We start from the raw sequence: 11,904 nt of genomic DNA on the forward strand, positions 1-11,904 counted from the left end.
GACAGTGGAGTGGGTTGCCATGCCCTCCTCCAGGGGATCTTCCTGACCCAGGGATTGAACACGAGTCTCTTACCTTTCCTGCGTTGGCAGGCGCATTCTTCATCACTAGTGCCACCTGGGTTACAGCTTCCTTTCATTTATCTTCTCTTTCATCATCTACGTATGTCAATTTCCTCTATTAAATTCTCTCTACTGAAATACCTAGAATGGTTTCCGTTTTCTTGACTGGATCCCGACTGCTACATATTAGAATCATTTTATTTTTTCCTGCCTCTTAACATATCTGGGAATTTTTGCACAAGAATCTTCCCTAAGTCAATGAAAAATTCACTCAAACTGCATTCGATATTCCACTTTCTGCAATATAGGCGAATGAATATCCCTTTGGCTGTTTTTTGTCAAGACTCTCTTTGCCACTACGAATATGACTCTGACAGTCTTCCAAAGTCACCACCAGTTATGGTGGACACAGTCAAAAGTCACTTGCAGAGGTCATTTTTGTTGTATGTACTAAGTGCGACAACAAGGAGAAAGACAGACAAAATGAATCTTGAGAGAAAAAGTCATCAAATGGATAACAATGTAAAAAAAAAAAGTCTCTGAAAATTCAGAGACCGTAAGACAGCACCAGAGAGTTTCTTTCCCATTGAATCAATAATTTTCCTGAAATTAAAATCTTTTAGAATTTCTGGATCTTTTAAGAGCATTACAAAAAAAATTTCTGATTCATCAACAAATGATCCATAGTTTCTCAGCTGGAATGCACCCCTGGAATGAATTATCTTCAGAAGTAGAGTTCCTTGGTGAGCATGGAGACCACACATGGAATCTGCTTCTTCTCGTGGAAGCGTGGGTCATCAGACTGGGATTCAAAGTGCCTGGCCACCCTGTCATTCACCCGGGTGAGGATCTGCAAGATCTCCAGGCTCTTCCCATGCTCATTCAGGATGGAGCAGAGGGCCTGCACAAACCAGGAGCCACTCCCTGGGTTCCTCCATGAATAATAGCCTTCAATGGGAGAAGAGAAAGGAGATGAAGTCAGCTGACCTGGCTGCTGCTTTGCTCACTACCCAGAAGGAGCTGTCTGTGATTGGGGCCTTCACATGCGCTCTTCTGAAATAACATCAGTCCCCACTTACCCGTACTGGATATGTGTTCTCCAAACTCTGTACTCCAGGGAATCATTCTAAAACACAAATCTCATGTTGTCCCTGAGAAATGGAATATTTCCTGCCATATCAGTAAACGAGGATGTCATAGCCATCAGTGACTGCAGCTCTCCAATGTGAGCTGGTGAGCCCAAAGGGCACTCAGGAAGGAGAAGAATACCTGTGATCTGGCAGCCGGCAGACTGCAGCCACTCCCAATGGTGAGCCTCAAGGGAGCTCAGGTTGTGAAAAACACAGGATACTGGCCCCAGTAGTTGATGCATATGAAAGCAGTGATTTCAGGCAGTTCAGACTCTTGCCTCTTCCCATACATAGAGAAGCACTACATTAATTTGGGTTATCTGGTTTTCTTTAATGAACAATAACCTTTTGATGTTCAAACTACCTGCCCTTTTGTTGCAAAACTTCTATATAACCTGGCTCCTTCCCTTGTCTCCTTGGAGTTCTCCCAAGATTACTTGAGATGCTATCTCCTGGGCTTAAGTCCTAAAAATTTCCATGTAATAAAACATAACTCTCAAGTGTTAGGTTGTGAATATTTTTTAAGTCAACATCCCTCTCTTACCTAAAACAGCTCCTTCTATATAAGGGTGAAATTTAGGCTGCTTAGCCCTATCTAGGTTTGAACCTTGTTCATGCCCAGTCCTGCAGTCCATGGGGTCGTGAACAGTTGGACACAACTTGGCTAATGAACAACAACAACAGCATGCCAGTCATATCCTGTGCTATGGCCTCTCTCCCCTCCCTGGGCCACGTCAGTGAAGAGGCAGTGGTTTACAAGCTAGGGTAGCAGCTCTCATCAGAAGCCACAATGCCTGGCACCTTGATCTCAACCTCCAGAACTGTGAAAAATGAACTTCTGCTCCCCAGCCTGTGGACTTACATTAGAGCTGCCTGAAAAGACTAACACACCCCGTGGTCCGGCTCTTGAGTTTTACCAATGCACTGAGCCACCTGCCCCTGGGCACTCTGTCTGATAAGCCATTTCAACCTTCCTCCTGTTATTTGATTTTTTAAGACTCGGTTACAGAATTTCTTTCTTCGGAAGCCTCTCTCCCCTGCCTCCCTAGAATTCACCCTTAGATCCACCCTTCTTCCTTCAGTTCTGCCAGGACCCGGCTTAGGGCCCCTCCAACTCGACTGACAGGTTGGATTGCACAACGGCATGCTCCCATGACTCTGCCTTCCTCTCAAGGGCAGGAACCAAATTTCTTTTTTACAGGATTCTTAAAACTTGTGAAGTTTCCATTCTCACAAAATCCCATCTGTACATCTTTCCAGAGCTGGTTTTCCAAACACAACAGCCAACTTACTGTAACCAGTACTTCTATACCAAGCACTTGACAGACTACTACCACAGCTGGGAGAATTCTGAGTGATGGTTTTTAACCCCAAACAATGGAACTTCACTGAACTTGCTCAGGCAAACCCAAGCAAGAGGGAGGCTTGGTTGCTGCTGGCATTTCTGGTGCTTGTTTACAGGCTACTGTATAAAGGAATCCTGGTCTGAGCTAAATGACTCTATTATGTATGAAAATCTCTATATGACCTGGGCAGGTCACTTAAACTTACTCAAGCTCAATTTTTTTTTTTTCTATCTGTAAAATGAGGACAGAAGTAACACCCCTCCTAACTACTACAGAATTATTTCAGGGTAAAAGACATGAAAAACACTCAGTAAATAGGTGCCATAGACACGCTTGTTCTTACAATTACCAATAATAGTAACAATCATAAATGAGAGAATTCAGCTTTCTTTTGGAGAGAAAAGTGACTATATCCCCATGGTAAGCAGAACAGTGGCCCTCAGAAATGCTCATGGCATAAAGCAGGGGTCCTCAGGATCTAATGCCTGATGACCTGAGGTGGAGCTGATGTAATAATAATAGAAATAAAGTGCACAATACATGCAATGTGCTTGAATCATCTGGAAACTGTCCACCCCCACCCTGGTCCATGGAAAACCTATTTTCCATGAATCATGTCCCTGGTGCCGAAAAGGCTGGGAACTGCTGCCCTAGAGCACTTCACAGATGGGGCTGAGGTCAAGGAAACAAGATAGAGAAATTACCCTGGGATTATCCAGACAGGACTAATCTAACCACAGGAGCCCTTATAAGAGGGTCAGAAAGAACGTTAAGGATGGAAGGAGAGTCAGGTATGAGGCTGCCGGCTTTGAAGCTGGAGGAAGGGGGCCACAGGCCAAGGGATGCAGGCAGTTCTAAACATGCTGGGAAAGCAAGGCTGTGGATTTGCGCCCCCTACAGTCTCTAGAAGGAACTGCTGCCCATTCTGGAATTCTGACCAGTGGAACTGTAAGGTAATACATTTGTGTGTGTTCAGCCACCATGTTCGCCGCAATTTATCACTGCGGCAATAGGAAACTAACACAGCTCCAAGTCTCCATTTCAAAGGTGGGATGCATGGTGTGGTTAGCAGACGAGGGACTTGATACCTGGAACTGTGGAATAGGCAAAGAGAAAGTCGGCTTCAACTGGGATCTTATAACGGGGATTAGCATCAGTGTCATTGATAGGTCCCGAGTCGGCCTGGATCCCGTCATCAAGCTCTGTTCCCCGGCAAGCCTAAAATCAAAGCAGACATGGCTGCATGAAGCTGAAAAAGGAACATGTGTGCTATTCACAGCTGTATCCCACTGCAGTCTTAGAACTGTGCTTGGCATGTACCAGCAACACAACGATGTCCAAGATAATCTGAAGATGTGTTGAATTAGCAAGCAGAGCAACTAAAAAGACTATAATGTCTTAAACTAAGATAATTTGTGATCTAATGCAAATACAGATGCCAAGCATTAGAGGTAGAAAAATACAACCTAAATTTGCATACCCCAATGGAAACAGCATGTAGATTTGTAAAAAATGATACAAGCCAAGTCAGTCTGTAATCTTTTTTCATTTCTATTGACTTCGTTTTTTTAAATTATTTTAATACTTAAAGAAAATTAATTTATTTGTCTGTGCTGGGTCTTAATTGCAGCTTAGTTGCACTTAATTATGACACGTGGGATCCAGTTCCCTGACCAGGGATTGAACCTGGGCCCCCGGCACTGGGACAGCAGAGTCTTAGCCACTGGACTACCAGGGAAGTCTTTCTATAGACTCTGAAAAGGGATTACCTGAATGAAGAAGAGTTTGGGTTTCTCTAACAGGGTTTTGCATCGATCCCCCCTAAAATGGGCTGTCAAGTCCTTTATTGCTGTCTTGCCATCTGTTCCATAAATTAAATTTTCTTCTCCATGGCTTAATAAGATGCAGGCGAAGCAGGCTGAATTTCTGTGGTCTTCTTCAGAAGCTGCAAGCCATTGATACATTGAAAAGTTAAAATATGACTCCTGGGTGTGGGACCTCAGACGTTCTATTCCCTTCCAGTCTGGTGGCTGCCACTGACGAAGAGGGACAGGCAGAGGGTGGAGGAGCACCCTGTATGACACTGAGGAGAGGTTAGAGGGAGAATTCTAGAATTCCCACTGAGTTGAAACCAGAACAAGGCTGCCTCATGTGGAAGAGAATCCCACAGGCAAGCGGGCTTCAGGCAGCTTCTGGGACAGCATATTGGGCTGCTGAAGGCTGGGGCCTTGGTTAGGTCTGTGACACTGGGCAAGCTGCTTAACCATTTTGTGTCTTGGTTTTCTTGTCTGTAAAATGGAGCTACCCATTAAATGGGTTGATATTTGCAAAGCAGACCACATGAGTATCAAGCAAGTATTTGTTAAAGAAAATAAAACACACTAAGTGAAACAAGACTCTGACTAAAGAAAAGAGGCCCTATGATTTCACGTATATGAGGTTCCTAGGGTAATCAGGTTCACAAGGCAGAAAGCAGAATGGTGGTTACCAGGGGCTGAGGGGATGGGAAACGGGGCCTTAGGGTTTAATGGGGACAGAGTTTCAGTTGTGCAAGATGAAAAGAGTTCTTCTGGAGGTAGGTGGTGGTGGTTGCCAAACAAGGTGAATGCATTACTTTTACTGAAAAGAAAAGAAAGAGTTAGTCGCTCAGTCGTGCCCGACTCTTTGAGATCCCATGAACTGTAGCCCACCAGGTTCCTCTGTCCATGGGATTCTCTAGGCAAGAATATTGGAGTGGGTTGCCATGCCCTCCTCCAGGGGATCTTCCCAACCGGGATCAAATGTGGATCTCTTACATCTCTCCTGCATTGGCAGGCGGGTTCTTTACGACTAGCGCCACCGGGGAAGGCCCAGTAAGTTGGCTTAGCTTGATCTCATCTACGGTTCTATGGTTCTAACTAACTAGCTAGCTAGAAACTATGCACTATAACCTTTCTTCTCTTCATCCGTGATGAGAGAAGAGTAAGATTCAGAATTTCTTAATTCCATGGCAGTCAAGTGGTTAGGACTCCATGCTCTCACTGCTGAGGGCCTGAGTTTGATTCCTGGTTGGGGAGCTAAAATTCCACAAGCTGCGATGTGGCCAAAAAAATAGTAGTAGTAAAAGAATTTCCTGAACACCTACTGCAGCAGTGATCTAGGTACTTTGCCCGAGTTACCTTACTTAATCTCTACAAGAGCCCCTTGAAGTAGGCCTCATTCATTTTTATTTCACTGATAAAAAATGGCATCTCAGAGACATCCTAGAACTTTGCCCTGTCAAGAAAAATCACCACATTGCTATTTTGATAGGACGATAAACGAGAATTCTGTGATCCTGATGTGACCTGGGCTCAGGTGGAATAATCTGCTTTTTAAAAAATATTTATTTTTACTTGCTGATTTGGCTGAGTGGAATCCTAGTAGCAGCATATGGGAGCTTCGACCTTCCTTGTGGAATGTGGAAGCTTTCTAGTTGTGGCATAAGAAGTCTTAGTTGTGCCATGTAAATTCTCTGACCAGGGATCGAACCTGGGCCCCCTGCATTGGGAGCATGTGGTCTTAGCCACCTGACCTCCAGGGAAGTCCCAGTATAACTCACTTTTCATAAGAACAGAAACCACCATTGGGAAAAGTCCTTACATCTGTATAGGGCATTACCCTTCTCAAATCATGCTCACAAGCTTTCCCTCAGCTAATGCTAATTGCAACCCCAAGAAGTAGGACTTACTGTATCATGATCCACATTTCAGGAAAGCAAAAAACCAGGAGGGCACAGACACCCTGCCTTGCTCACCCTTGGACTGCTCAAACTTGGACTAGACCCCAAACATGTACTCGTGATTTCCAGTCTGCTCTACCACGTGGCCTACTAGGGTACCGAAGGTCGGCTCTTAAGATCCTTGTTTGAAGAAGTAAGGAAAAGATGCCTGGTTTTTAAAAATGTAAGAGATGGGTACTTAAGAGAGAGTGTTATAAGGTGGGGAGAGAGACCTTTTTCTTGTTTAGCTGCACATCTGAGAAAAGCATCAGTAGTTGAAACTTTCTACCCTCTGCCCATGGGTCACTGTCTAACAGGTTGGGAGGGTGTTACTTTCAATTATTTGCCCTAAATGTGAGAATATCATAGGTAGCTTCCACTAGATAGGTGTGGGATAATAGAAAACATAATTGTTCTGGAATTAGTTAATGCTTGAGTTTTGGTCCTGCTCCTCCTAACTGTGCCTTCAGTATGACCCTTATTCTCTCTCTAAATCTCTGTCCCTACATTTATGAAATGGGCACGATGATGTTGTTGGCCAACATGGCAGGGGTTCCATTAAAGATCTAAAGAAACAATTCTGTGAACATGTTGTGTAAGAAGTAAGGTAGTTCTGAAGTGTATGGGGATTATTATTCTCTATCTGCCACCAGTGAAAATTTATACTTAAACTCTGTTCTGGACAGAAAGGTAAGATTTGCCACTTTATTAGCCTTTTGAAATTGAGACTGTTCTGTAGCTACAGAACCTATTGCTGTGAGGTAAGCTGCTTTCCTCCTTTGAGGGGGAAATCTAAGTTTACCAAGAGAGACAGGTGTCCTGGAGACAGGTATGCAGTCGCCTGGAGGAAGGAAAGGCCTCCCATGCTGAGATCCCTCCCCCCATCACATGAAGGCAGCTTCTCAGACCAGGTGGGGCTGGCTCCACTGGGGAGCAGGAAGATGACTGAAGGAGCAGGGGCAGGAGTGTACCTTTTTTCAGCAGATCTTGCATCTTGGCACAAGAGCAGTCGTTATAGACACTCACATCGAAACCCAGGCTCCGGAAGCACTTGAAAAGAGCCTCTGCATCTTTGTCTGTGCCGTTGCGGACACCCATTCCTGTGGGAATCGAGCACCGAGTTCACCGATGGGCGCCACGTGCACAGAAGGTGAGTACCGCCGCCCCCCTCCCCACCAAAAGGTAAGCCCCTTCATGCGGCTTGTACTCGTGCTCAGTCATGTCCGACTCTTTGCTACCCCGTGGTCTGCAGCCCACCAGGCTCCTCTGTCCATGGGGACTCTCCAGGCAAGAATACTGGAGTGGATTGCCGTTTCCTCCTCCAGGGGATCTTCCCCACCCAGGGATCAAACCTGCGTCTCCTGTGGCTCCTGCATTGGCAGGCAGATTCTTTAGCGCTAGCACCACCTGGGAAGCCCATCACCTGGCTCAGCCGACGCCAAGCAGCCCGCCCCCACCTTCATCCTCTGAGTCCTTTGGTCCAAGCCCCACATCTGCTAACCCACATGATGGGAATCTCAGACTGAAAGTTCCCAGTTTCCCCTCATCCCTCTCTCCTGGACACGTGCCACCGCCTGTGCAGGGGTTGTCTGCCATAGCAGGTAGACACAGAGGCCTTCTGACGAATGTCTGATACCAGTTTGAATGAAGCTGAAGGAACTGGAAGGGAACAGGAGAGCTGAGCCCATGCCCCCAGCACCCACCTGTTATTCTGTCGAAGTTCTTGTTGTTTATGATGATGCATTTGCCCACCTTCTCAAAATTCATGTTATACTGATACGTAGGCACTCGGTCCCGGGGGATGTTGACTGATTTCCCTGAGTCATTTTTCTTCTTCTTACTGGGAAAATATAAAGCCAGTCAGGGGCTATCGAAGATGTCAAGACAGTAATGACCTCTTGATTTTACTACTAGCATAAAAGGCATGCCTAAGAACGCTGCAATGTCTGTGGGGAAAAAAGAGACCTGGGGTGGACAGATTGTTCTGTTCAACTGTCGTATTTAAAGTGAGCAGGATCTCCTGCTTAATTTCATTAGATGCTACAGAAATGCCAACTAAAATCATAATGTGATACCAGTATGCTCCTTACAAGTGCTACAGGGTGTCGGTGACTATGCCTTAGAGTACGACAGGGTGTTCAGCACCTGGAGTTACTATTCGATGCTGGGGGAGCCCACTTTGTACATCCCTCTGTGGAAACTGGCAGAATCTACCAAAACTGAACTTAAACATATCCTTTGAGAGACCCAGTCCACTGCTGGGTATCCAGCCCAAAGGAGAGCAGATGTTTACCTAAGGACAGAGCCACGCGTGTGCACAGCAGTACTGTTTAGTAACAGCCCCAAACAGGGAGTAATCCAAATGTCCATTTACAGTAGAATGGATTAACTGTGGAATATTCGTACAGCGCAACACTACAGACATGGAGATGTGGGCTCAGACCACTGCAATCAAGCAAATATTACAATAAAGTGAGTCAGATTTTTCTTTTTTTGGTTTCCCAGTGTATATAAAAGTTATGTTTACACTATAGTCTACTGTGTGCAACAGCATTATTTCTTAAAAAAAAATGTAGGTGTACCTTTATTAAAAATACTTTATTGCTGACTTCCCTGGTGGTCTAATGGCTAAGACTCTCCCAAATGCTGGGGGCCTGGGTCTGATCCCTGGTCAGGGAAGTAGATCCCACATGCCACAACAGAAGATCCTGCATGCCACCATGAAGACTGAAGACGCCACATGCTGCAGCTAACACTTGGCACTGCCAAATAAACTAATACATAATTTAAAAAACTGCTAAAAAATTCTAACCATCATCTGACAACATAGGGTTTGTCACAAGCCTTCAATATGTAAAAAAAAAATTCATGATCTGTGATGCATGATGAATAGAGTGCATTAAAACACATGCCTACAATAACGAGATGAATAAACTATGACAACACAGAGCCATGCGGACGCATCTCAGATAACACTGAGTGAAAGAACCTAGACACAAAAGGGTACGTAAGTGTGTGCACTTCTCCATATGGATCTTATCATTCAATCAACATTTCCATGAAAGGGGGAAAAAGGAATAGTAACTGAAAATGGAAAGTAGGCCCCTTCCAATCTCCAGACCCTGACCGTCCAGTTTTCTAAGAGTCAGGCACACAGGCACTGAAGCTGGAACCTGGGGCATTGTTGAGAGGGTAGAGGGAAAAAACATCAGATTGAGTGGGGAGCTGCATCGCTAGTCACCCACCTGAATGTAAATTCCATGAGAGAGAAAAAAAAATATATATATATATTCTGAAAATAAAATCTCTTCTGAAAAATTGCAGAATTCCCAATACCTAGAACAATGCTTGGCTTGTAAGTTGCTCAATAAATATTTTGCTGTAAGCTACAGATCAATATCCTTCATGAATACAGATGCAAAAATCCTTGATGAAATCTTAGAAGCCAATTCTGCAAATCTATAAATAGGATTATACACCATGACCAAGTATGATTGATCCCATGAACACAAGGTTCATGGGATCCAATTTAACATCCAAAAATCAATCTATATAATCCATCATATTAACAGAATAAAGGACAAAACCTATGTGATAAACTCAGTTGGTGCAAAAAAGCATTTGACAAAACCCAATACCCTGCTGAGTTAAATTCACCCACTCCAGTCCATTTTAGTTCACTGATTCTTAAAATGTCAGTGTTCACTCTTGCCGTTTCCTGTTTGGCCACTTCCAATTGACCTTGATTCATATCCTGAACATTCTAGGTTCCTATGCAATATTGCTCTTTACAGCATCAGACTTTACTTCCATCATCAGTCACATCTACAACTGGGTATTGTTTTTGCTTTGGCTCCGTCTCTTCATTCTGGAGTTATTTCTCCACTGATCTCAAGTAGCATATTGGGCACCTGCCAACCTGGGGAGTTCATCTTTCAGTGTCCTATCTTTTTGCCTTTTCATACTGTTCATGGAGTTCTCAAGGCAAGAATACTGAAGTGGTTTGCCATTCCCTTCTCCAGTGGACCATGTTTTGTCAGAACTCTCCACCATGACCTGTCTATCTTGGGTGGCCCTAAATGGCATGGCTCATAGTTTCATTGAGTTAGACAAGGCTGTGGTCCATGTGATCAGTTTGATTAGTTTTCTGTGACTGTGGTTTTCATTCTGTCTGCCCTCTGATGGAGAAGGATAAGAGGCTTATGGAAGCTTCGTAATGGGAGAGACTAACTGAGGGGGAAACTGGGTCTTATTTTGATGCAGGGTCATGCACAGCAAATCTTTAATCCAATTTTCTGTTGATGGGTGGAGCTGTGTTAGGTAAGAATCCTTTAGAAGAAATGGAGTAGCCCTCATAATCAACAAAAGAGTACAAAATGCAGTACTTGGATGCAATGTCAAAAATGACAGAATGATCTCTGTTCCTTTCTAAGGCAAACCATTCAATATCACAGTAATCCAAGTCTATGCCCCGACCAGTAATGCTGAAGAAGCTGAAGTTAAACAGTTCTATGAAGACCTACAAGACCTTCTAGGGCTAATACCCAAAGAAGATGTCCTTTTCATTGTAGGGGACTGGAACACAAAAGTAGGAAGTCAAGAAACACCTGGAGTAACAGGCAAATTTGGCTTTGGAGTACAAAATGAAGCAGGGCAAAGCTAATAGAGTTTTGCCAAGAGAACACACTGGTCATAGCAAACACCCTCTTCCAACAACAAAAGAGAAGACTTTACACATGGACATCACCAGGTAGTCAATAAACAAATCAGACTGATTATATTCTTTGCAGCCAAAGATGGAGAAGCTCTATACAGTCAGCAAAAATAAGACTGGAAGCCGACTGTGGCTCAGATCATGAACTCCTTATTTCCAAATTTAGACTTATATTGAATAAAGTAGGGAAAACCACTAGACCATTCAGGTATGATCTAAATCAAATCCCTTATGATTATACAGTGGAAGTGAGAAATAGATTTAAGGGCCTAGATCTGATAGACAGAGTGCCAGAAGAACTATGGATGGAAGTTTGTGACACTGTACAGGAGACAGTGATCAAGACCATCCCCAAGAAAAAGAAATGCAAAAAGGCAAAATGGTTGTTTGAGGAGGCCTTACAAATAGCTGAGAAAAGAAGAGAAGTGAAAGGCAAAGGAGAAAAGGAAAGATATACCCATTTGAATGCACAGTTCCAAAGAAGAGCAAGGAGAGATAAGAAAGTCTTCCTCAGTGATCAATGCAAAGAAATAGAGGAAAACAACAGAGTGGGAAAGACTAGAGATCTCTTCAAGATAATTAGAGATACTAAGGGAACATTTCATGCAAAGATGGGCTAGATAAAGGACAGAAATGGTATGAACTTAACAGAAACAGAAGACATTAAGGTGAGGTGGCAAGAATACACAAAAGAACTGTACAAAAAAGATGTTCATGAACCAGATAACCACGATGGTGTGATCACTCACCTAGAACCAGACATCCTGGAATGAGAAGTCAAATGGGCCTTAGGAAGCATCACTACGAACAAAGCTGAAGGTGATGGAATTCCAATTGAGCTATTTAAAATCCTAAAAGATGATGCTGTGAAATTGCTGCACTCAATATGCCAGCAAATCTGGAAAACTCAGCAGT

At 43.9% G+C, this 11,904-nt stretch overlaps 1 protein-coding gene across 4 annotated transcripts in view; it reads right to left on the reverse strand.

Moving 5' to 3' along the window:
* Window positions 1–73: 73 nt before the first annotated feature.
* CASP7 (caspase 7, apoptosis-related cysteine peptidase) overlaps window positions 74–11,904 on the reverse strand; it is a 41,069-nt gene continuing 29,238 nt past the window's right edge. For all 4 annotated transcript variants that reach the window (XM_010859311.1, XM_010859310.1, XM_010859309.1 and 1 more), the window contains 5 exons: window positions 7,979–8,115; window positions 7,247–7,375; window positions 4,306–4,481; window positions 3,625–3,754; window positions 74–1,008 (listed from right to left, as the gene is read on the reverse strand). In XM_010859311.1, the coding sequence (XP_010857613.1) occupies window positions 785–1,008; window positions 3,625–3,754; window positions 4,306–4,481; window positions 7,247–7,375; window positions 7,979–8,115 (796 nt within the window). In that variant the 3' untranslated portion in view covers window positions 74–784. The remainder of the gene's footprint in view (window positions 1,009–3,624; window positions 3,755–4,305; window positions 4,482–7,246; window positions 7,376–7,978; window positions 8,116–11,904) is intronic.

This window comes from Bison bison, unplaced genomic scaffold, assembly GCF_000754665.1.
Source record: "Bison bison bison isolate TAMUID 2011002044 unplaced genomic scaffold, Bison_UMD1.0 scf7180017864456, whole genome shotgun sequence".
Lineage (NCBI taxonomy): Eukaryota > Metazoa > Chordata > Mammalia > Artiodactyla > Bovidae > Bison > Bison bison.